The sequence below is a fragment of the Aquarana catesbeiana genome, linkage group LG06 (genome assembly GCF_042186555.1).
Source record: "Aquarana catesbeiana isolate 2022-GZ linkage group LG06, ASM4218655v1, whole genome shotgun sequence".
Lineage (NCBI taxonomy): Eukaryota > Metazoa > Chordata > Amphibia > Anura > Ranidae > Aquarana > Aquarana catesbeiana.
Window position 1 is genome coordinate 197,679,754 of NC_133329.1, and position 27,191 is coordinate 197,706,944.

Here is a 27,191-nt window from a genome sequence, read left to right on the forward strand (position 1 = left end):
TGAAGCTACATACATCATTCAGATATCCTTGTTTTCAGCCGGCGATTCTGTGCACCATAGGAATGATCATAGCAGCAGTTCTGCCGCTTGATTGTTCTTACAGGTGACCCGCCGTCATCTGGTGCTTCTCCGGGCTCTCCCGTGCCATTGGGGAACCAGAGAAAGAATTGGCCACCGCCAGATGACGACCATAGAGATTTCCGGTGACCAGATGGTCACCAGCCATCTCTATGACCGCCAGAGGCCCGGGCCACGGATGTAAACAAAGCCGCGATCGCGGTTGGTAAGCATGAGATTGTGGATTTTTTTTCCGATCTCATGACTTCCAGCCTGGAGGAGAGTAAGAAGCTTATTGATGGTTATAGGAAGCGACTGATTTCAGTTATTTTTCCCAAAGGGTGTGCAACCAAATGTTAAGTTAAGGGTGCCAAGAATTTTGACCACCCCATTTTTGAAGTTTTGTGTGACATGTCCAATATACTTTTTTTCCTCCCTTTTTTTGTTTTGTTCCAATACACACAAAGGGAATAAACATGTGTATAGCAAAACATGTGTTACTAAAATACTTTTCTGTAAGAAATACTTGATTTTCTGGAAACATTTCTGGGGTGCCAACAATTTCGGCCATGACTGTATGTTCTTTTATCCTATCTTTCAGTGCTATTTTTGCCCTACCTTTATATAAATAATTCCATGGGAACTTGATGTCATACACCACCCCTTGGGTGTGACATGAGCTGAAGTCCTTAATGATATATTCCTTTCCTGTGTGCATGTTGGTAAATAAACTTCTCCTCTTTATATTTCCAATGAATCTGCAACAACTGTAGCATCTTCCATAGCCATAAAAATCTTTGTCAAACACTGACAGATATTAACTTTGGATAAGCACTTAAAACAATTTTACCAAACAGTGTTGAATTTCTGTTTAAAACATTTTTTCTGGTATGAGGGCACATACTAACTGCAAAAAGTAGGTTTGGCTATGGGTAAACAATTTGTACCCAGTATAGCAAATTTATAGATAGCCAAACTGGAAGAAGAATGTGTGTTATCGAAACGAATACCTGAATTAACCCTTTACAGAAGGTTTATTGATGACCTCATCTTATTATGGGATGGTAATCAGGAAAATTTATAGGAATTTATGACAGATATTAAATAGAACAACATAAATATTAAACTATCATGGAAAAGTAGAAACAACAACATACACCTTTTTGATTTAGAACTGATAAAGGAAGAAGGTGGATTATATACAAAAAGTTTTTTTTTAAATTACAGATTGCAATTCATACATACCGAATAATAGCTAATTTTCAGAAAGAGTTTTACCTGTGCATGAATTTTAAATAAGTGAGCGTTTTTTTCACCTAGAGGTGGTGGTCACTGAAGGTGTCATGAGGTCGAAGATTGTCACTTGCACTATAAGCACGGCGGTGTTAAATTTATTGGGATTCTCTTGAATTGCACAAGACCTTTATATTATATATTTTTTATTATGTTATAAGATAGTTTTGAGTTGCGCCGCACTATTCTTTTGTTTTATCTATTGTATTGTAGGTTGGATTACTTCCTCATCCCTCACAAGGACCTCTCCAGGGTCACCTCAGCACAGATCGATGTAATCTCTCTTTCCAATCATGCATCCTTTCATATGACTATGGCATTTTTCTCTACTCCACCCAGCCCTCCATCTTGGCGACTCAATGAAGCCCCGCTTCTCTTGGCATCAGAACAGCAATCAAAAACAGCTTGATTGAGTATTATTCTCTAACGGCAGACAACCCTTTCATTGTTTGGAAAGCCCATAAAGTGTTAATTCAGGGCTCACTGATCAAGATTGGCACGCACCTTAAAAAGGCGAAATCGCAGCATATAGAAGTGCTACTTTTCAAACTACATCTGCTGGATAGAGCCCATAAAGAAAGCTTGGCGCTTTCTACTTACTAGGAACTCCTTAAAGTCAGGGAAGAATTTCATCCCAAAAAAAAACAAAACAAAAATTGGCTTGGGACCATAGGGCCATGTATAGGTTTCCAAATAAGCCAGGGACGCTCTTGGGCAGGGTGCTCCGTGGCCCGCACAGATAAACCTATATTTCACATATTGTCTCTAGCACTGGTCACAAATAGAGGTATGACCGTTAACAAACTCATGGAGTAAATATCTCCTGTATCCAAGGAAGGTAAGGATCCATCTGAATGCGGAAGCTACAGGCCAATAGCCTTATTCAATACCAATTTGAAATTATTTGCAAAAATCTAACAGGCTACTACCCTCCATTCCTGGCCTCGTTCCCAGGGACCAAGTTGGCTTTGTGCCCGTAGCCTCCCTGGCGGTATTCCTGAGTGTGGCTCGGGGTTAAATTTCAGCACCATTAGCGGTAATCCCGAGCCACACTCGGATTACATCTCAGGATCCTGGTGCAGTATACTTACCTTGTCCCCAGGATCCTGCGATGTCCCGCCTTTGTGTCCGTGGGATGTGTCCTCCTCCTGAAGCCTCTGTGTGCCGGGCTCCATTCCCTGCGAGCGTCGCGACGCATGGGGGCAGGGCCTGGCGGCAAATTCAAAAAAGTGAAAATTCATAACACATACAGTACACTGTAATCTTACAGATTACATTACTGTATGAAATCATTTCACATCCCTTTTGTCCCCAGTGCTTTGTCCAGTGTCCTGCATGCAGTTTTAAATGATATATACTGTTCTTTCTGCCTGGAAACTGGAGATTGTCCATAGCAACCAAAAAGTGTCCCTTTACGTCCCTTTACGTCAAAAGTGGACCAGCTAGAAAACAGCGATAGTAAATTAGAACACTTGCAGATTTGAGCGACAGTGAATTGTGGGGAAATTTATTTTATTTTTATTAGTATTTATTATAATTATTTGTATTTATTATATTAGAATTTATGATTTTGTGTTTCAAACTTCATCATACTTGGGATATCTACTAGACTCTTGGTGGACAGATTTAAGTGAGTTATTGCTAAGAATTACAGGCCTACAATATAAAACGCCAAATTTCTATGCAAAATAATTGTACCACTTTGAGACGCAAAAATCTGAAATAATCATACCACCAGGGAGGTTAAGGTAACCTCAAGATACTACCGTTCGAGTTCTCAATTTAATTCATGCTGCCAGAACTTCCAAGCGCCCCCTCCTGCTACTCTCAGCAGGCGTGGAAAAGGCATTTGATAGGATCAGTTGGCAGTTCATGTGAGCCATCCTGGAACATAGGTTTGGGGACCCATATGCTCAAATGGATCTCATTTCAGCTCCAACAGCTGCTGTCAAGGTGTATGAGACCAGGTCTGATTCTTCCATATTGCAAAGGGGATGAGACAAGGGTGCCACCTCTCTATCATCATCTTCATCCTCACTGTAGAGCCCTTTCTCTGTACTGTGCACCCTAACTCCAATATAGCAGGCTATGAAAAGCCCCATAAGGTTGCAGCCTTTTCTGACAATTACATTTTTTTTTTTAACTGAACCCATTCCACCTTACCAAACTTACTTTAAGCATTACAGCAACAGGCTCCGGGTACTGTTCAAATTTTAAAGAAATTTTGATAACATTCTTGACCCTTAACATTTCTATTGACCTGGCCATGGTATGCCTCTCCATTTCTCATTCCATTGGGTTACTAGCTTGATTTGTTACTTGGGAACCAACATAACTGCTGACCCCATGGACCTCTATTCTGAAAACTTTGAACCTCTTCTCTGCAAAATAAGTAACACAGAGGCATGAACCGCCCTGCTTATAGAGCAGCTGAACACTTCTTCCCACTTACATTACTCCTCTACTGGACCCCCCCGTAAGTCTGGGATGCAGTTTCATCATTTTATACTTGCTCTCCTCAAGCAGAAGGGTATATCCCTGCCCACTTATGGTTTTGAGACCTTATGCCACAAAAGGGAACCGATACACCACTGTCTCTCTATCACTTACATTTTTCTGTTCAAACAAGATCACAATTACATAGCACCCTTTCTGTTGAAATGGAAATCGAACTTGAGGATTCAATTTACTGCTCAGCAATGAGAAAAGATCCTTCACTTTTCTAAAAAAAATCCTCCATTGCTACCAAGCTCCAGGAGACAGGCTACAAGGTCCTCAAAGGCGGTACAGGGTGCCCACTATTCTTCACCATATTTCTCCCCATGCCTTGAGTGACTGTTGGAGATGTGGAAGAGAAAAGGGTACCACATTCCATGTCTTTTGGCAATGTTCAGAAATACAACCCTTCTGGCATAATGTTGTGGATATCATCAAACAACTCACATCAGTAGACGTGCACATCAACCCAGCTGCATGCCAATTGAATCTATCAGGGAGGCCCACCTTAAAGTATAAGTCATCACTGACTATTCATCTTCAACGTGGCAAAGGCCTGTATACCACTTAGATGGAAACAAACATGTCTGCCTACAAAAATCTGTGGTTCACCTAGGGTCAATAAAATACAAAACATGGTAGACCTTACTGCCACCCTGTATAACACTTTCAGGTCAGCTTGGAGACCCCCCCCCCCCCAGGGAGAACTACTGTGTCTTTTTCTATCCCTTGCTGCTTTTGCCCTCTTCATCCCTCTCCCCTCCCCCTTCTCAATTTCACCCCCTTTGTCATTGATAACCTGATTGGAATGTTCAAAACCTGATGCCCTACATCTTTTTTGTTATAGACGCAGGAATTAAAATAGTATTCTGTATACTCAACTAGGGTATAATGTCAAACTTGCTTTACTTCTCTTTTACTATGTTGATGGCGTTGTATAACTTTTTGTACCATCTTTTATAGAGTCACAGTGGCCTACATTTTTTGTATTTTTACCCTTTTTGCTAGCCAAGATTTTGACATCTCCTTGTGTGTTGCTGAAACTTACATACCATTGTAACGTGACTCAATTCCATAAATAGAAGAACATACAATGGCTGATCCAAGTGCACTTTAAGAAATGTGATGGCGGGATAACAACTTTCCATCAGCCCCTGAGAAAGTCAGTCAGACAACATGCTTGGACAGGTATAGAAGTGCCTGATTTGGCACTGGAATGTGAGCCTATAGCAATTTGTGGGATTTACGACATGCTGACACTTTTTCCGCCTATGTGAATGCAACCTTTTATTTTTTAATATTAGTTTTTAAGCAGTATATCACTATTGTAAGCCTCTTTTTTCATGCATATGGGATTTCCATCTTGATGTAGCGATCTGTGATCCAGATTAATATATGAGAACAGCAGTCTGCAGAGGATTATGCAAAAGTGCTTTCAGACCTTCCAGTAATCTTGAAGGTCAATTGTGACAGTAAACTGCTCTCCTATGGGAATAATTACAGGGTGATTTTGATTTCCACTTTATCAGCACAGTGGTGGCAGGAAGATCTTCATCTGCATTTTGGGTGTTTAATCATGAACTTTAGTATATGTATAAAGGATGTTTTGTATATTTTTCTGTATGATATTCTCATGTTTATATCTGCACAGGTTTAAGTAGGCGCTCATTTACTATTGATTTGACATTGCAAGTCCTGTGCCCTGTACTGTCTAATTAAGATAATTATTCTTTTAGGCTTTCTAGAAACCACAGGCTTCTTGCTGTGTGACAAAGCAGGCAGGTCTCATTTGAAAAACAGCAGCCAAAGAGATGCTGCAAAATAATGCAAATAGTCTTAACCCCGTTCATAAAACTTAGGGAAAAAGGACAGAGATCTGTATAATCAACATATTGACATGGAGGTACTGATGTTATAGTGTCTTACCATAGTTTTGGTGTCAGAATAGCCATGTTTTTGAGACAAATTCCACAAATTTATAGCCAGCTGATTCAGCTTGTTATTCCTTAGATCCCCATGAGCAAGAATGCTGTTAAAGAATAGCAGAGCAAGGCTACTCTGACGCTTCAATGTCTATGAATGAAACAAAACATATAGAATAATAGTATATTACATTGCCTTCAAATGTATCAACAGTATATAAATTAGAAATTATATTTAACCTCCACTAAAAAAAAAAAAATGTTTTTTCTTTTTTAATTTTGAATAGTGCAGGGAAGGGTTTTAGAACTATCAGTTTTCACCTCTTCTCTCGATGAAACTGTGTCAGCGCAACAGAAACATAGGTGCAATCTTTAAGAGGGACACAGATGGAATCAAAACCAGAGCCCTGTGATAGATGTTTATTTCTTTGCATAAAGAGAGTGAAAATGCACCTGATATCAGCCACCTTAGTATTATAAAAAAAAAAAAATGATGAATTACCAAATTCAAATTGACGAATTAGCATCCTTACCAAATATCAATGCTAATCAAAAAAAAAATCTGAAAAAAAGTCAATGGTAGAAGCAGTGCAGATAAGATGAAATAGATCAATTTCAAAAGGAGAGCTCTTGGGCCTAGTTTACATGGGTGTAAAAAACTGGAGTTTGCTGCAAATTAACTACTTGCCGACCAGCCGCTGTCGTTATACGGCAGCAGGTTGGCTCCCCTGCGTGAATCGGCGTAGCTGTACGGCAGCCACTTTAAGGGCTATAGGGGTCGCACACACGCCCGCAGTACAACGCCGGAGCCGGTGCACATGTCTTGTGGCTCCAATGTCCTCTGGCCACCCGCGATCGCTCCACAGAGAGCCAGAACGGGGATCTGTGTATGTAAACAAACAGATCCCAGTTCTGTCAGGGGAGTAGAGAGAGATCTGCTGTCCCTTGTGATCAGGAACAGCGATCTCTCTCCTCCTCCAGTCAGTACACTGCCCCCACAGTTAGAAACACCTCCCTGGGGAACACTTAATCCCTTGATTGCCCCCTAGTGTTAACCCCTTTCCTGCCAGTGACATTTATACAGTAATCAGTGGCTACTTTTAGCTCTGATCGCTGTATAAATGTCACTGGTCCCAAAAAAAAGTGTCAAAAGTGTCTGATCTGTCCGCCGCAATGTCGCATGTCCTGCTAAAAATGCAGATCACCACCATTACTAGTAATAAATAAAAAATAAAAAGGTCATAAATCTCCTATTTTGTAGACGCTATATCTTTTGCGAAAACCAATATATATACGATTATTGCGATTTTTTTTTACCAAAAATATGTAGAATACATATTGGCCTAAACTGATGAAAAAATTAGTTTTTTGGATATTTATTATAGCAAAAGTAAAAAAATATAGTTTTTTTTCAAAGTTGTTGCTCTTCTTTTGTTTATAGCGCAAAAAATAAAAACCGCAGAGGTGATCAAATACCATCAAAAGAAAGCTCTATTTTTTGGAGAAAAAGGACATCAATTTTGTTTCTGTACAATATCGCATGACTGTGCAATTGTCAGTTAAAGCAACGCAATGCCATATAGCAAAAAATGGCCTGGTCATTAAGGGGTAAATCCTTCCGCTCCTTAAGTGGTTAAAGCTTTTCAAATGCTTTGCAAAGCCAGTGTCTTCTTTAATTTAATAATGAATGGTCTAGTACACATACAAAATTCACTGCATGTTTTTAATCTTGCCAGCAAAAGTTAGCAAGTTTGTCAGCTTGCAAAGCTTGGCAAATGTCTAAATTATAGTAAATGGAAGTTTGTCACAATTGTGTTCAGAACACTTGTGAGGCATCTGTTACGCGTTGACTGAATGCTTTGCACCCTCTGAAGCAGCCTGGACACCTGGCGAAAATGGTCAGGCTTCTCGTTTGTCCAGCTACCTGCTCCTGCTCCCATGACCTCTGGAATCGAAGGCATCATCCAGTGAGGAGGATTTACAAACAAATGACGCACGTTTGATAAGTATCATACGTTTTTTTCAAAGACATGCTTTTACAAACACCAGCCTATATGGTAAGTGTTCAAGAGCAGCCTGAATGTCCATAATAGAGCTTTGCCCTCTATCCAGCTGGATTTGTACTGTGAATTGGAACTGTGCTGAGCAATTGTGTCCATGTGCAATAATACACACAGCATAATATATGCCAACATGCTGGATGCTGTTCCATTGGAGGGCCCTGACACTGTGGAAAATATTGTAAAATATTAAGAACAATTCTTTTCAGGAAATAACTATTTAGTCCATAGCCATATGAGTGTCCAACTCAGTAAGTGTTTATAATCATAGAAGTGTCCAACAAGGTGCAATGATAAGTTTATGGATGGGCAAGAAGTTAATCTTAGATGTCATGTAAATCACAAGGATGGTGTCTCAAAATTCGTGGATGCCATGTGAGTCACAGGGATGGTGTTCCAATAGTTGATATCCACAAGAGAGTATAGAAGAAGCAAATACCCTTACCGGAATGGATGGACACGTTTGCCGTACGGCTAGGTGTCATACAGGCTTGTGGATCAGCGATCTCAATGGAAGCTTGACATGTGTAGCAGGTTCCCCTGGTTCCTCTGTGGCAATCGGGAGGGAGATGGATGATCCGGAACTCAATGAAGGCGTCTCACCCGCAAAGATATGATGGAAGAATGCAGCTTTCAATCAGCCAGCATAGGGACATGTAGGAGGGAATAAAGGAACCCACATGGTGCTTGAATCCATATAAATAGGTTTATTGCAAACAAAACAAAGTGACAATCCAGATTAAAAGTGATCACAAATGGAGAATATAAAAAAATGGAGAATAAAAAATAGCGTGGTACCAGAAAAGATAGCTAATCGCAACCCGACATGTTTCGGACTAGAGGTCCTTCTACTGGGGCATATTAGCTATCGTCTGGTATCACGCAAACATTTATAGACACATGACAAGTTAAAAAACAGCATCAGCTGTGAGAATTCTGATCAGCTGTGAAAAACTGCTGCAGAGCGGATCTCCCAGCCAATAGAAATCCAAATGAATGGGATTGGCTGGCGATGGTTTCACCACCCAATCGTGGGCCGCCCGGCATGTCACATGACACCCTATGATGAGGTGTTTACTATGCAATTCTGCATGAGACTGACTGGCGAACCGCCCAATCGCGGGCCGCTGGGCACATCACAAGACACCCTGTTACAGGGCGCTGACCACAGGCTCAGGGCTGTGCGCTCCAAGCCTCGATTTGGTTTCAGGAAGAGGCAAGTGAGAGTCTCTGCTGTGGAGCGGCGCCGCTCCGCCCACACGTCATTGCGCACTGAGGCCGAGACCCAGTACCTGAGCGCCCAAGTGTGTCCACGGAAGTGCCAAAAAGCGGCCCGGATCTGTGGGTGATAGGGAACCCTTATCTAAATCATAATGTAAAGCAGTAAAAACTTGAAAAATATACATAAAAAATATAAAAACCAAGGGACATAGACTAATAAAACTCTCCAGAGGCATCTAAACTCCCTATCATACCATAAAAAATAAATAGGCATGGGTGGAGCTTATAAGTATATGCAATATATGTATAGGGTGGTCATAAGACCTCCCAAACAGGGAAAGAAAGGTAGAGATGCTAAACCTGTGATTATACAGATGTGTATGATGCATATGATTTATAACATGTATATTCAAAAAATATAATCAAGGAAAATGAGTGCAAGTTAAGATGGCATAGTGGTGGTAAATATGAATAGATATAATGGTGAAACGGTAACTCTAAATCCGGTTCAGATATAAAGAGGGGGGCAAGTCCACAATGCATCATGATTTGTTAATAAATGCATTGAGATCCCATTCGACATTCAACCCGTAAGGAAAATAACTCTTTAACTGAAATATCCAAAAGGTCTCGAGTTGGGATACCCCCCTAATACGTGGACCCCCCCTCCAGTGCGGAATGTATTTATCAATGATCTGGAATTTTGTACCGCTTGGATTCTTAGCATGGTGCTCAAGAAAGTGCCTAGGAACACTGTGATTGGTACACCCAAATTTAATGGCAGTAATATGCTCATTCACCCGGGTGCTAAACGCCCTTATAGTACGACCCACGTACTGTTTATTGCACGGGCAAGTGATGAGGTACACAATAAAACGAGTAGCACACGTGGTGAAATGCTTCATATGATAAGTGATGGAAGTAACTGAAGACTGAAATGTTTCAGTCCTCTTACGTCCACACAAATTGTGCATGCAAACGTTACATCGTTTGCAAGATAGGTAACCTTTAGTTTCTGGAAAAAAGGACACTTTTACAGGCGGTTCGATAACATTATGGGAAATGTGGTCTCGAAGGGATGGGGCTCCTCTAAAGGTAACACCTGCATTATTCGGGAGCACTGGGCCTAGAACTGGGTCACTCTTTAAGACTCCCCAGTGACGATTCAGGATATGTTTAATTTGTCTGTGTTGGATGGAAAATTGAGTGAACATTGACCACTTAAATTTGTCATCAGAGGCGGGCTTAGGACGTTCGGTGATAAGTGTATCTCGATCGATACACGAAATTCTGGTGATCTCTTGGTCTATGGTTGATGATAGATACCCTTTGGCGACAAACCGTTCCTTTAAAAAGTGGGCCTGCCTCATAAAGTCACCGGTAGAGGAACAGTTTCTACGAATACGTAGGAGTTGGTCCGAGGGTCCCGGTAATGTACTATCTTCCGAAAATCCACAAGAGCATTACCAGGCCCCCGGGCAGGCCCATTATAAGCGGAATAGATTCGGTCACCTCTAAAATCGGCCGCTATATAGATTTTTTCCTACAACCGTTGGTGTGTCAGGCCCCCTCTTATCTGAAGGATACAGGGGATACTATCCGGCGTTTAGCATCCGTCGAATACCAGGATGATCTCATCCTGGTTATGGCGGATGTCACGTCACTATATGCCAGCATTCCACACAAACTGGGACTTGAAGCTGTACAACATTATCTTGCCAGGAATAGCAAGATCCCACCTACCCAACAAATTTTTGTCATGGAACTTCTACAATTTGCCACACTTGCCAACTACTTCTGGTATAATAATTAATTCTTCTTGCAGAAGAAGGGTGTGGCTATGGGGGGCAAAATTTGCCCCCAGCCTCGCCAACCTTTTCATGTCCCTATGGGAGGAGGATGTCGTCTACCAATCACAGCGGCCTGAACTGTGTTTATGGGTACGATATATAGATGACATCCTCCTCCTATGGAAAGGTGACGAGGAAACCCTCCATGAGTTCATGGTCACTCTCAATAACGAGAGAGGCATAATTCTGACATACGAGACAAGTTCTGTCTCCATACATTTTCTGAATCTAGAGAAATCCATAGCTGACCGTCGGATTGTGACCACCACCCACTTCAAGCCGACGGACAGAAATTTATATATCTCCACAGATAGTTGTCACTACAGTCCATGGTTGGAGTCTGTCCCACGGAGCCAGCTCCTACGTATTCGTAGAAACTGTTCCTCTACCGGTGACTTTATGAGGCAGGCCCACTTTTTGAAGGAACGGTTTGTCGCCAAAGGGTATCTATCATCAACCATAGACCAAGAGATCACCAGAATTTCATGTATCGATCGAGATACACTTATCACCGAACGTCCTAAGTCCGCCTCTGATGACAAATTTAAGTGGTCAATGTTCACTCAATTTTCCATCCAACACAGACAAATTAAACATATCCTGAATCGTCACTGGGGAGTCTTAAAGAGTGACCCAGTTCTAGGCCCAGTGCTCCCGAATAATGCAGGTGTTACCTTTAGAGGAGCCCCATCCCTTCGAGACCACATTTCCCATAATGTTATTGAACCGCCTGTAAAAGTGTCCTTTTTTTTCCAGAAACTAAAGGTTACCACCCTTGCAAACGATGTAACGTTTGCATGCACAATTTGTGTGGACGTAAGAGGACTGAAACATTTCAGTCTTCAGTTACTTCCATCACTTATCATATGAAGCATTTCACCACGTGTGCCACTCGTTTTATTGTGTACCTCATCACTTGCCCGTGCAATAAACAGTACGTGGGTCGTACTATAAGGGCGTTTAGCACCCGGGTGAATGAGCATATTACTGCCATTAAATTTGAGCGTACCAATCACAGTGTGCCTAGGCACTTTCTTGAGCACCATGCTAAGAATCCAAGCGGTACAAAATTCCAGATCATTGATAAATACATTCCGCACTGGAGGGGGGGTCCACGTATTAGGGAGGTATCCCAACTCGAGACCTTTTGGATATTTCAGTTAAAGAGTTATTTGCCTTACGGGTTGAATGTCGAATGGGATCTCAATGCATTTATTAACAAATCATGATGCATTGTGGACTTGCCCCCCTCTTTATATCTGACCTGGATTTAGAGTTACCGTTTCACCATTATATCTATTCATATTTACCCCCACTATGCCATCTTAACTTGCACTCATTTTCCTTGATTATATTTTTTGAATATACATGTTATAAATCATATGCACTATACACATCTGTATAATCACAGGTTTAGCATCTCTACCTTTCTTTCCCTGTTTGGGAGGTCTTATGACCACCCTATACATATATTGCATATACTTATAAGCTCCACCCATGCCTATTTATTTTTTATGGTATGATAGGGAGTTTAGATGCCTCTGGAGAGTTTTATTAGTCTATGTCCCTTGGTTTTTATATTTTTTATGTATATTTTTCAAGTTTTTACTGCTTTACATTATGATTTAGATAAGGGTTCCCTATCACCCACACATCCGGGACGCTTTTTGGCACTTCCGTGGACACACTTGGGCGCTCAGGTACTGGGTCTCGGCCTCAGTGCGCAATGACATGGGAGTATGACGTGTGGGCGGAACGGCGCCGCTCCACAGCAGAGACTCTCACTTTCCTCTTCCTGAAACGAAATCGAGGCTTGGAGCGCACAGCCCTGAGCCTGTGGTCAGCGCCCTGTAATAGGGTGTCTTGTGATGTGCCCAGCGGCCCGCGATTGGGCGGTTCGCCAGTCAGTCTCATGCAGAATTGCATAGTAAACACCTCGTCATAGGGTGTCATGTGACATGCCGGGAGGCCCACGACTGGGTGGTGAAACCATCGCCAGCCAATCCCATTCATTTGGATTTCTATTGGCTGGGAGATCCGCTCTGCAGCAGTCTTGCACAGCTGATGAGAATTCTCACAGCTGATGCTGTTTTTTAACTTGTCATGTGTCTATAAATGTTTGCGAGATACCAGACGATAGCTAATATGCCCCAGTAGAAGTACCTCTAGTCCGAAACATGTCGGGTTGCGATTAGCTATCTTTTCTGGTACCACGCTATTTTTTATTCTCCATTTTTTTATATTCTCCATTTGTGATCACTTTTAATCCGGATTGTCGCTTTGTTTGGTTTGCAATAAACCTATTTATATGGATTCAAGCACCATGTGGGTTCCTTTATTCCCTCCTACATGTCCCTATGCTGGCTGATTGAAAGCTGCATTCTTCCATCATATCTTTGCGGGTGAGACGCCTTCATTGAGTTCCGGATCATCTATCTCCCTTCCGATTGCCAGAGGAACCAGGGGAACCTGCTACACATGTCAAGCTTCCATTGGGATCGCTGATCCACAAGCCTGTATGACACCTAGCCGTACGGCAAACGTGTCCATCCATTCCGGTAAGGGTATTTGCTTCTTCTATACTCTCTTGTGGATATCAACTACTGGAACACCATCCCTGTGACTCACATGGCATCCACGAATTTTGAGACACCATCCTTGTGATTTACATGACATCTAAGATTAACTTCTTGCCCATCCATAAACTTATCATTCCACCTTGTTGGACACTTCTATGATTATAAACACTTACTGAGTTGGACACTCATATGGCTATGGACTAAATAGTTATTTCCTGAAAAGAACTGTTCTTAATATTTTACACCATTTTTATATGTTTGGTAGTCACATATATGTGCACTGTTCACCTTTATTTAGCGCTGCATTTTTATCACCCATCTATTTTGCTTTGTTACTACATTGTGGATGCTGGCTGCTTTATACGTAATCTTTTAATTTTTGTGAGTAGCGCAACATTATTGCAATTTTGTTTGTTTTACTGTGGAAAATATGTTTTGATATATCTCTCACACTCTTTAAATGGATGCTCTTGTGAGGGAGGGTGTAATGTTTCAATGTGAGATTTGATTATTTACACATCGGACCTCTAGACCGTGTAGCAATATATATATAAACATACAACAGGACTGTACAATATATGTATCTGTGTGAAACGCAGGACTGAGATTTCATTGGGCTCCTGTATGAACAATACAGATGTCACAATATATGCTACTGTATATGTATATATATATATATATATATATAAATCAGAGTAAGATTAAGATATGAGTTAATTAAAGAGCAGGAGCAGGTTTAGCTGGGTGATATTTTTAAATATATGTCTTGTGGTACATGTTGTTTATGTGATTAATTTTATCCTTTACGATAAAGACCAAGTTTTGTATGTGAATGAAAATAGGCGCACATTTTTGTTTGCAGCTCTCTCTCCCCCCCACTGGGACACTAGAATTGTTAACCTTAGAGGGTATCTAATAGATTGGTTTACTAATAGAGTTAATCGAGTGGGACGGTAGGGGTTGAGCCCATATCCGCCTTGTTTTTGGAGTATTTGTGGTAAGCCCTTATTATGCCACACTCATGAACTCTTTACTGCTTGGAAAGTATTAGTGCATAGCAACGTATAACAAATGGTATCTAAATGTTATCATCGTCATACTAAAGGCGTTAAGCTGCGGACGGGAAGCCCATTCAAAGCAGTGGGTGGCTGACAGGACCCACAGCTATTTATGTCCGTTTGCATGTTAACAGTCATGCAGCTATTAACTGCGAATGATCACCTGGACACAGGTTTAATGATCAGTAGGTAATCACAGTGCGATTACATGTGAATGGCAGTAAATAGCTGTGTGCGCTGTCAGCCTCTGACTGCAGATAATCTGCTGTGGGCAATCGCAAACAGGCCAGCAAGATTTGCAAGTAGGAATGGGGCCTTAAGACCTTCTGGCATTCTTTTACCTAGATAGTAAATCCAGAAGGCTTCCATATACAAAAGTGGCTCCTACACTCCTCCTCTTAATCTGATAACCATTTTATCAGTTATCTGAAAATACAATGCTAGTTTTAAAAAAAATGCCTGGAGACATTGCCAGGACAACTCACTTGTGTATTATTAGAGTTCCTGATATGTTCTCCAATCTTTTTAAAGCATCATAGTGCATCCAACATTATTTCCTGCACTCAGCACAATTGACTAATGAATTACATTTTTATGGTTGCAATTATTGTAAACCGACAAACTTTATTCCTTAAAACAGAACCCTGATACTCTTGAGTGTCTTCATATTAAGGTTCTAAAAAAAACAAATCTATCTAGTTCAACCAACAGAAATTATGAATAAATAGAAAAGCTCCATATACAGAACCCTATACCCAGAGTTGATGCAGAAGACAAAAAAGGGTCCAATTTCCTACAGTGGGGAAACATTTCTTCCTGTTCTTCCAAGGCAATCAGATATTGCCTGGATCAACAATTTTCGGTCATATAACTACACAGCTATTTTTTATTAAATACTTATCTGAGCTAATCAAAACTATCTTCTGAGGGAGACTATTACAAATTTGACATGGGGCGGATCCATCCAGCTGATGGATGACAGGTCCATCTCTGCTCACTGTGCAGGGACGGACCTGTCAGAGCCCTGCTGTCCTCTATGGCAGATCGGATGAAAACATATCTACCTGTCTGTTTTCATCCGATCCGCTGGATGGATGGCGAACGTATCGCCAAACGTCTGTTTTGAGCTGATCTTATTGGATCGGATGGCAGGCGGGTGTCAGCTGACATCCGCCCGCCCATAGAAGTCAATTGATGGCCCGTTTGAATCCGCCTGAAAAATGGACAGGAGGATCTGAGTGGGCTTATCATGTGAAAGGGGCCTTACTGTGAAGGAGCATTTCAGTGTGTGGAAGTCAAACCTCTTTTCCTTCATACATAAACAGTGTGCCCTTTGTCCTTTGTAATGAGCCTGCACCAAGTTTATTATATGGACCATTTATGTATTTACATCATCATATTTCTTCTTAATTGCCTCTTCTCAAGGGAGAATACATTCTGTTTGGCTAATCTTTCCTCATAGCTGAGCTCCTCCGTGACTCTTAATTGTTTGCTTGTCCTGTTCTGCACTTTCCAGTTTCTGTATAAATTATTTTGTTAACTGGTACCCAAAACATAACTGCATATTACAAATGAGGTGTTACTAATGTTTTATATTTCTGCAAATTATGTGGAGTCTTTTTAACCACTTAAGGACCGAGCCTCCTTTTGACACTTCTTGTTTACAAGTTAAAAATAATTTTTTTTCTTGCCAGAAAATTACTTAGAACCCCTAAACATTATATATTTATTTTCTAACACCCAAAGAATAAAATGGCGGTTGTTGCAATATTTTCTGTCACACTGTATTTGCGCAGCGGTCTTACAAGTGCACTTTTTTTGGATAAAATATATTTTTTGAATTAAAAAATAAGACAACAGTAAAGTTAGCCCAATTTTTTTTAAATTATGAAAGATAATGTTACGCTGAGTAAATTGATACACAACATGTCACGCTTAAAAATTGAGCCCTCTCGTGGAATTGCGACAAACTTTTACCCTTAAAAATCTCCATAGGCGATGTTTAAAAATTTCTACAAGTTAACAGTTTTGAGTTACAGAAGAGTTCTAGGGCTAGAATTATTGCTCTCGCTCTAACGATCGTGGCGATACCTCACATGTGTGGTTTGAACACCGTTTTCATATGCGGGCGCTACTCACGCTTCTGCGCGTGAGCTCGTCGGAATGGGGCGTTTTAAAAAAAAAAAAAAAATTTCTTATTTATTTTACTTTTTATTTTTTTATTTTGACACTCTTTTTTAAAAAAAAAATTTGGGGTCAGTTTTATTCCTATTACAAGGAATGTAAACAGTATGACAGGGCCTAAATATGAGATCTGGGGTCAAAAAGACCTCAGATGTCCTTTTTACACAAAAATGCAATAAAAAAAAAAAGGAAAAAATGTCCCTTGAATTTTTTTTTTTTTAAATTTCTCCTTTAAGAACTATGGGCGGAAGTGACGTTTGACGTCGCTTCTGCCCTCCCATGCTATTGGAGCCGAGCTGGGGCCATCTTCTCGGCAGCCAGGCATCCACGGGAAAGGACGCAATCATCTCCGCTGATAAAAGTGATCTTGCGGCGAAATCCGCCACGGAGACCACTTTTATCCTAAAGAGAAACGCACGGCGTTCCTGAAAATACCGGGGTTATGGCAGCTAGCTGCTGCCATAACAACGGTATTTAGCGTCAAAGTATGTACGGGCACGTCGTTTTGTGTGAAGTGGTTAATAATGCATGAAAGTATTTTGCTTGCCTTAGAAAGCTGAGGAAAGAGGAATCGGATCAGTATCCAAAATATCAATGAAAGTCCATTAAGGTGCTGGTTTGCCTGTGTGTAACTGAACTATTGGAGCGATCTGGGCTGCCTTGTAATATTGGGCAATATTAGGGTCTCCCAGCCCTCCCCTGATTTTTAGAGTGTACAGAAGAGATCAGTTAAGTCGGGGTCTAGTACTACCCCAGATCAATTTAAGGATAAGTCGTTGTAGAATGTGAAGGAAATGACAGGGAACAGGCATGGGAAGGACCCTAAGAGAGTATAGTATGTTGGAAAGGAGAGACATTTTGATAGCATGAATACGACCCATTCATGAAATTTGAGGGGTATCACAGGTATCAGAGTGACCATGAGCTTACAGCAAAACTGTTCAGCAGACTCTGTTGAACAGATAGCTCTGATTAGTGGCCAAAAAGCAGCTGATCAGAGCAATTCAATTCAAATGTGACCTGCCCCACCAAAGCTTTTCTGTGTCTCCAGCCTCACCTGCCGCCGGCATTCTTCTGCTTTTAAATCCCTCGCTCTTCTGTCCCCATTCCCTGCCGATTCACCCCCCCGCAACCCCAATCCCCTGTGGCTACCCTGCAGCCACCAGTTTTACACCTCTCTTACCAGCCACAGGGGCTTTAAAAATTTTGACATACACCACCCCCTGCCACTCCGACCCCGTGCAATGCCCCCCCCCATTGATTCCCCCAATGTACATATCTGTTGTGCTGCTGGTGGGCATTCCCTCCTCCCACGGGCTGCAGCACACAAGGAATCTGTCAGGATTTTTAGCAGTGGGGGTGAAGGGAGGGTTGGTAAACGTGTTTACCAGCCCTCTTTCTTTCCTTTAATGGACACATTGAGCGATTAGTACTGATCATTCCTGTGTCCAAAGTCAAAAATATTAAAATGTAAAAAAAAAAAAGATTTAAAAAAAATAGATAAAATAAAAACTTAGTAAGACCTTTTCTCACACAGGACATTACAGCGTATGCCCCGGCAAGGCCGTATTTACCAACACAGGGATGCACAAGCACAGCCATTGTTCCAAATTTTAAATTCATGTGGGTCAGGGTGCATGTCCCTGAGCTCACATTGTCTGTGTTCGGGTTGTGCACCCAAACCAATGTCAGATTGGGAGCAGCGGCTGTGCTCATGCAGCTGTTGTATTCCAATTGATATGAAAAGGACTGCCTGCACAAGGATTTACGAAACACCTGTGCATCCCTGTGCGGGTAAAAATGGGTATACACTTTAGTGCACCCCATGTGAATGAGGCCTTAATAGGAATTTAGCAGGAATTTTAGTTATGTTTGTGTGCACTAATAATGATTTTAGTGTATTTTTAGTGAAAATAATGATTTTAGTGAAAATAGTGATTTGTGATCTTGTTGTGTTATGGATCCTCATTTATACATGGTTTATGATTTTTCTGAATCATATATGCTTAGGGGGGCCTAAAAAACCAGTAGCACATTTTTTTATTCTACAGGTCATGTGTTTTCAGAAAATATATGGTTTGGGTGGTCTTTTTGAAACTCTGAATGCTGTAAGTGAGAAATGATAAACTTCAGATTTTTAGAGTAAATGGTCTTAAATACAGTTTTATGCACCTTAAGTTTTCACCATTTCACAAAAAGGCACCATTAAAAATGTACAAATATTTGTTATTTACTAATTCAATACAGTTTTAGCTTTTACATTAGTAGGAATTTAGCAGGAATTTTGTACATTTTGTCATGTATGTATCCACTAATAAGGATTTTAGTGTATTTTTAGCTAAAATATTGTTTTGATAAACATCTGTGCAAATATCACAGGGCCTAAAAAAAAATCAGTAAATACCTTCCTCTACTGGTCCTATTTCAGAAAATGGTTCAAACTCTGAAAGCTGTAAGGCAAAAATGAAAAGCAATGGAAAAATTGGGGAGCTAAAAAAAAAACGCCTGAAAAACGCTGGATAAAAAACACTCAATATGAGCGTTTTTTTCCCGTAGTTTTTATGTTTCTGTGCCTACGTTTTGCTGGTGTTAAGCAGTTTATAGCTGGTTGTTGAGGAACAGGCGGAAAGCCGGCCGCTTGTGTCCTTAACAACTTATAACTCATCAGCTATCAGCGTGGTTCCCTGCTGACAGCTGAATGTAAACAAAAGTATTACTGGCATTTAAAATAAAAAAAAAAAACTGTGTGGGAGACCTTTTGCTGCCAGGCCCTGTGCTCCACTTTTAAGCTCCATGCACCACACCTAGCAGCAGGCTTTTGAGCATTTTTTTATTTCTGCCTCTAGAAGCAAATAGTGTTATCCTATGTGTCCATGCACACTATTTTAGTCTAGAAGCCTTTTTGAAACTTCAGCTTCTAGGGGCAGAAAACTTTTTTTTCTTGCATTTTTGGGAGCAATTTGCTGGCAGAAAAAACGCTAAACTCTCCAAAACTCTGCTAAACACTGAAAACTACTGCCAAGAGCCGGTTTCCAGTGTTTTTTTATTTTTTACTTAGGGGCAGACGCCGGCATCCTTAACCAGTGAATAGCTGGTTGTTAAGGAGCGGGCTGGCAACCTGGCCACCATGTCCTTAGCAACGGGTGACTCATCAGCTGTAAGTGGGGTTCCCAGCTGACAGCTGAGTGTAAATAAAATTGCTGACAATTACTTGAAAAAAAAAAAAACAGTGTGGGGGTCCCTCCCAATCCATACCAGGCCCTTCAGGTCTGAAGGAAGTTTTAGCTGCTCCCATAGCCTCTGTGCAGGCTGGCATCTCAACAGGTAGTACCAGTTTGCCATTGCCGGTAGCCGTTCCTTCACGACTAGCAGTGCTGCCTTCCGTGTCCCCTGTGCACTTCATCTCTGCTAACCTCAAAAAAAAAAAAAAAATCTTAGAGGGGAAGGACATAAACCTGGCGTCCCTGCTTACAAAACGTTGTTGAGAACAAGTCTTATGCTTGCGGGGAAGTCTCCGTGGTTCTCAAAGCTAGGGATTCGAGACTCAATCGTAAACTTAACATAGCAGAATTTGTTCTTTCCTTCGGCATTTACAGAGATAACATTTGTGCTGTCAGTCCCGGTAGGAGAAAGGAGTTGGACCTGTATCTCTACAAGGTGGTGGACCTAGTTCACAAATATGGTGGCTCCACGTTCTAGGACTATCACCGGTCTTTTTCGGTGAAAGTCGCAGCTACATGGGCACATTTTCAGATGGTCACATGTTGGAGCTATATTGACATGGAGCTTTTCTGTAGGCACTTTGCCATTCAGAAATCTCCAATATGTGGCAATTGCCAGTCAGCTCACACCACCAATTGATGTCCCAACTTGGAACATTCCTTGCCTACAGGTTCTAGGCAGGTATCCAATGCATCCTCCACAGGGCCGTCAGGTCAAGTAGATAAACCTGGCAGACCCATTCATTTTCTAAGCAAAGCACAGCTATGTAATAATTTCAATTACATAGTCTGTAATTATAATCAATGCAGACTCCTCCATATCTGTGCCAACTGTTTCAGGGCACACCCCAAGTCAGCCTGTCCCCTAAATTCGTCCAGCTCTTCCTGCCTGAGCCAAGTCAACATCTCCAGGTTAGGTTTCTGGTTGGTACACCACCCAGCCCCAGCTCTTAGACAATTCCTCATGAAAGGGTTTTCCGGCGGTTTTCATACCATGGGTCTCATCACATTACCATTGGAGTCTTTTGTATGTCCTAACTTGTTATCTGCTGGCAACAATGCCCGGTTAGTAGATGAATTGGTACAGGTTGAAGTATCCAAGGGTTTTGTCATAGGGCCGTTTCTCTCTTCGCTTTTCAGCATGTGACGGGTTACTCCTATCGGTCTGGTGAAGGGTAAATTTTCAAATAAATACCGGTTGATCCATGACTTGTCTGCTCCTCCTTCCGCTCGCATACCTAGCCTTAATTCTCTTATCCCATCAGAAGAGTTTTCGCTGCAATATTCATCAGTGGATTTGGCCATTCAGTGCATTTTGCAGACAGGTAGGGGCATGTGGTTGTCCAAAGTGGATATAACTGATGCTTTTAAACTTCTCCCCATCAAACCAGCTCTCTGGCAATGGCATGGCTTCAAATGGCGTGAACAATATTATTTTGCCACAAAATTGACCTTTGAGTCCAAGAGCAGCCCTTGGCTTTTCAATACTTTTGCCTCAGCTCTCAATTGGATCTTGTCCAACCGCAAAGTGTAATAAACCGCAAAGGTTGTCACAAGGTGATTCATTATCTAGCCGATTTTTTGCTGCTAGAGAGTCCTGCGCAGTCTCCCAGGGATCTGGCATCCATCACTTACGGAACTGCTTGCTGATTTAAATGTCCCCATGGCTGCTCACAAAGTGGAAGGGCCTTCCACTGTCATTACCTTTCTAGGTTTTACACTAGACACCAATCGCGCGATCGCAAGTTTGCCCCAGGAGAGGCTTGTCCAGGATACGAGGGACCATTCGCAATCTAGTCAGGTCCCCCGTTTTCTCCAAGAAGGATTTACAGTCACTCTTGGGCATGCTCAATTTTGCCATGAGGATTATTCCTCAGGGCAGGTCATTTGTTTCAAGGTTATTGGCTCTCCTACCCTTGTGCCAGGACACAGATTCAGCTGTCAGTCTGCAAGCCAATGCACATGCAGATCTGATCATGTGGGACCAGTTCTTCGGCAAGTGGAACGGTATCTCCATGTTTATCAATCTACCTACTGCCATGTCCCCCAGAATATTCTCTGATGCCGCAGCCTCAGTGGGTTTTGCGGCAATTTTTCGGTTGGCTGGTCCATGGCCCCCAGAAGTCTCCATCATACCTGGGTTCGCCCAGACATCTCTGCTCTGTTTGAAATGTATCCGATAGTTTCAGCTGCAGTCACATGGGGTCACAAATGGTCTGGTCACACAGTCATTTTCTTTACTGATAATTCGGCCACAGCCGAAATTATCAATAAAGGAAGATCCGGGTCCTTCCTCATAATGTCTTTTATGCACAGGTCAACATGGTTGGTCTCATGCATAGATTTAATTTTCAGGCGAGTTTATCAGTGGTGTCAACAATGTGGCAGCCGACGCTTTATCTCGGCTTGATTTTCGGTTCTTCTTCCTACAGCACCCAGAAGCAGATCCAGCGGCCAAGCTGGTTCCTCCTTTCTCCTTGCTGACAATGGATTAGGTGCGCTCAGGGTGCATGCCACCAACCTGGTGAATTCTTCATTGCCAAGGAATACTCTCAGGGCGTACAAGACAGCTTGGAAGTGTTTTGATAGATTCGTAACCATCTATGTGGGGTGGGGTGGGGGATGTCAAACACATGATGTCTTTCGCTGCTTATTGTTATGGCAAATTGTCCCTTTCATTCAATACCATCAAGTTGTACTTCTCAGGTATTCAGCACTTCATGTCACTTCAGGATCCTGACAGACCATCCATTTTTGCGGCTCACCCTATTAAAGCCATTTTGAAAGGTATCCAGAGAAGTTAGGGACAGTCATGTCTGACACGTTTGCCTATCACCGTACAAATGTTCCAAGGACTCTCAGATTTGTTATCTCTTTCACCTTTTAGAATAGGTCCCAGCCTTGTTCTTAAAGCAGCCATTTACTTAAATTATTTTCCTCAGACCCAGGGGAAGTATCCATAGCCAGCTGCAATGCGCCAGTACTTCTTAAAGGTAGTCTCACCAGATTTCATGATCATTTTTCTCTACAACTCCCCAATAACAAGAACTGTCAGACGGGTCAGGTTTTAGTTATCAACTATTAACCTACCAGTGTCCAGTTAATGCATTGGGCCAACTTTCCTCCATGTTCGTTACGGCTCCTCAAGACAGCCCATTACTCCCTTTTCCTATGCAGCCTCTTGCCTTCAAACAATTTATCGCACACATCAGAATTCTCCTTGCCAAATTAGGTTTTAATCCAAAACAGTTTTCAGGTCATTCCTTCAGAATCGGAGCGGCATCCACAACATCCAAGCAGGGGGTCCCATCCCATGTTATCAAATACATGGGGCGTTGGAAGTCATCATGTTATAGTCAATATATTCCCGATCCTCATGAGGAAGTTAAACAAGCTTTTTCCATACTGCTGGATTAGTTGTTTCAGGTTCTTCCATTAAACATTACATTGCTGCACCTACTTCATGTGTTTTTGCCCTCTTTTAAGCATACTGTCCTATGCGACCATGGCACACCTCAGGTCGCCGTAGTTAGGTTAAAGCATCATTCGCAGTATCCAGACTCTGACTACAAGTTAGAAGGCTGGCCATTGGCTAGCCTGAGTTTGTAGGAGTTTGGGGCTTATAATCCCCCCTTCCTGCCCCACAGTCTCGTCGGCTATCATTTCCGGGTTCCCTCCCGTACCCCATACATTTCTCATTTCATTCTCAGGGTATGCCCTCTTTTAAACAAACTGTCCTACATGGGCCATGGCACACCTCAGGTCGCCGTAGTTAGGTTAAAGCGTCATTCCCAGTATCCAGACTCGGACTACAAATATTTTTATGCTGTCTCTACATTTTTTTTTATTGAACTTTATTGCTATTACATGGGATGAAAATCATCCCTTGTGATATAGCATGGGCCATGACAGATCCTCTTTAAGTAGGGTTCAGGGGTCTATTACACCGCAGATCTCTCCTCTGACCCCCAAAACAGCCAAACGGTAACAGCTTGTAAATAAACAAATCAAAACTGGAAGTGATAAAATTCTTGTTGCTTCTGGTTTCTGATGTCACAGAGGAGGGGAAGGAACAGAAGTTTCCCCCACTCTTCATAGTGCATGGGCTTGTGAAACCACTTTCAAATATGATTTTATTAAAGCCCAACATGTCCAAAGGCACTTCAGTACAGGCATATCACATCGTCATAAAAAAAACCAAAAAAAAACCCCCAACAACAACATTCTGGAGGGGGGCGGGGACAAGGTCGCAGAGGTACATTGTTTTACATATATGTTATGGATATTAGAAATGTTCTAAATTGGTATTCAATGATAAAACTTTTATAGCATATGTGCAATAATCCCCTTAATGGAGTAGGTGGGGTAGGGAAACTAAGGTTCCCACACCCCCACTTTTACTCCTTCCTGCTCTCCATTTTCATCTTTTAGCATATGAACGCATTAAAAAATAAAAAAGGAGATATATTTAGAAGATGGGAGAGAGTGGGGAGGAAAAGGAAAGGAAGGGCTGGAGAGGGAACAGGGGAGGGAGTTAGAGGAACCGGGCTTACTAGGACCCTGGTCGATTCGTTACAGTTTTGGCGTTTGAACTTACGAGGTGTATTCTCTATTGGGAAGCTCTAAGGGTGATTCCCTCCGAGGAGAAGATAAATTGTTTCCATATCGCCCAAGTCTTGGTGTCACGTACCTGGTTGGAGGCCGAAATGCCGAGAGGGCTCCCCTTGCGGCTGAGTGCAGTACACCTCTGAAGTTGGGTACAGAGGGTGTAGTGCCCAGAGAAGCACAGGTTGCCAGATGGATTCCAGAGAGAAGAGCTGGTGGGCACCAAAAGGACACCGGGTAATACAGGAAACACAGCTGTGCTAAAGTCTATAAGAATCCTCGGTAAAACTTGGCAAGGTGTGCACAAGGAACAGTAGTGGAAGCCAGGCCAGGTGTCAAACACAGTAGATCCGGCAAGAGGAAGAGGCAGGTTGCAGAAACAGGGACAAGCCAAAGGTCTGGTATCAGGAAGCAGGCAGGAACAGGTACTGTAGCAAAGTCCGTAATACAAGCCGGGATCAGGTACTGGAGAGGACAACGAGGCGGTAAATCAAGCCAGGGGGTCAAACCAGGAGAGCAGATCAGACAGGTCAGGAACAAGCCGGGTCACAACAGGAATCCAAATATTAATTGCACAGAGGCTCAGGAACACAGGAAGACTGACAAACCAGCAACTGCAGACACTAGCAGACTTCCTTATATAGGCCCATGTGACCTGCTGGTAGAGATACTGGGTCCTAAAGTCCTTCTCCTGCCAGAGATGCTGGGTCCTAAAGTCCTTCTCCTGCCATAAGTGCTGGTAGAGATACTGGGTCCTAAAGTCCTTCTCCTGCCAGAGATGCTGGGTCCTAGAGCCCTTCTCCTGCTGTTAGTTCCTTGACAACTGGCACTATTGCCAGTTCTCCTACGGCCATTTCCCTGACAATGCCCCCCCCCCAAGGGGCAGCCTCTGGATGCCCCAACGGGCCAATGCTTCGGGATGTCTGCTGTGAAAGTCCCGCACAAGTCTAGGAGCATGCACATTGTTTGCAGGCTCCCAGGAATTGTCTTCGGGAGGGTACCCCCTCCATTTGATTGAATACTGGACCTGCCTACCCCTCCTCCAGCAATCCATAATGGCTTCGACTTCAAATTATGTTTCCCCTTCTACCAATACTGGAGGTGGAGGTGGCTCTTCTCTTCCAGGGAAGGGACTGGGTACAGCTGGTTTAAGCAGGGAGATGTGGAACACTGGATGGATCTTGTAAGTATTGGGTAGTGCCAGCTCAAAAGCCACCGTATTTATCTCTCTTTTGATTTCAAAGGGACCGATAAATTTGGGTCTAAGCTTCCGGGAGGGACATGAGAGCTTGAGGTTTACTGAAGAAAGCCATACCTTGTCCCCAATCTTAAAGACAGGATTCCCTCTTCTTCTTTTATCATGGAATTTTTTATAGTCCTCTTGGGCTTTTCGCATGGCCTCCTGAAGCAACTTGTAGTTGGATTGAATGAACCTTAATCGATCCTGGACAGCGGGAGCAGATGTTTCAGATATAGTATTTGGAAGGAAGGAGGGATGGAATCCATAGTTCGTCCAGAAAGGGGACTGATTGGTTGCTGCATGCAAAGAGTTATTATATGCAAACTCAGCACAGGTAAGAAGGGAGATCCAGTCATCCTGCAAGCAAGTACAGAAACATCGAAGGTACTGTTCTAAGGTCTGGTTAGTCCTCTCTGTTTGACCATTGTTCTGAGGGTGGTAAGCTGTGGAAAGACACACTTATATTGATAGAGACTTGCAGAGATCCCTCCAGAACTTGGAGGTGAACTGTACCCCTCTATCTGAGACAATACTATAAGGTAATCCATGTAATCTGACAATCTGTTTAATGAACATGTTTGCTGTGTCTGAAGCGGAAGGTGTGCCAATCATCGGAAGGAAGTGTGCCATTTTGGAAAGGCGGTCTACCACCATCATGATGGTGGTGCATCCCCCAGAGGGGGGCAGGTCTACTATAAAGTCCATGGATATTTCTTTCCAGGGTTTTTCAGGAATGGGTAATGGCCTCAAAAGTCCCCATGGCTTGGCATTGGAACCCTTGTTGCGCTGACAAATGGTGCAAGAGTTCACATACTTTCTGCAGTCCTGTCTTAGGCTGGCCCACCAAAATGAGCGCTGAACAAGTTCAGTGGTTCTTCGTATCCCAAAATGCCTGGCAAGTTTATGGTCATGTGACATTTTTAGAACTTGGAGTCTGGCTGGCTGGGGAACAAAAATTTTATCCTGGTGCCACACAAATCCATCTTGGTTTCTCACTGAGGACACTTCTGATCCAGAGCACTGGGTTGAGGCTTGCCTGATTAAGGTCTTTAAGTCAGGTTGAATAAGCAAAAAATTCTGGGTGGATAGGATCGTACTTGGCTCTGTCGTTTCAGGGGTGTCCAGAAACATTCGGGAGAGTGCATCTGTTTTCCCATTCTTGGAACCTGGCCGATATGTAAGATGGAAATTGAACCTGGAGAAGAACAGAGCCCAGCGCGCTTGCCGGGGTCTTAAACGTTTGGCTGTCCTGAGGTACTCCAGGTTCTTATGGTCTGTAAAAATCATAATGGGATGAGCGGCACCCACCAATAAGTACCTCCATTCTTCTAAGGCAGATTTAATGGCCAGAAGTTCTCTATCTCCCACATCATAATTTCTCTCTGGTGGGCTCATCTTTCGAGAG

At 42.4% G+C, this 27,191-nt stretch overlaps 1 protein-coding gene across 10 annotated transcripts in view; it reads right to left on the bottom strand.

Annotated features, from left to right (window-relative positions):
* VPS35L (VPS35 endosomal protein sorting factor like) overlaps positions 1 to 27,191 on the bottom strand; it is a 1,435,757-nt gene that overhangs the window by 54,824 nt on the left and 1,353,742 nt on the right. For 9 of the 10 annotated variants that reach the window (XM_073591197.1, XM_073591205.1, XM_073591203.1 and 6 more), the window contains one exon: positions 5,773 to 5,919. The exons of the other annotated variant lie outside the window; for it this stretch is intronic. In XM_073591197.1, the coding sequence (XP_073447298.1) occupies positions 5,773 to 5,919 (147 nt within the window). The remainder of the gene's footprint in view (positions 1 to 5,772; positions 5,920 to 27,191) is intronic. 10 annotated transcript variants of the gene reach the window in all.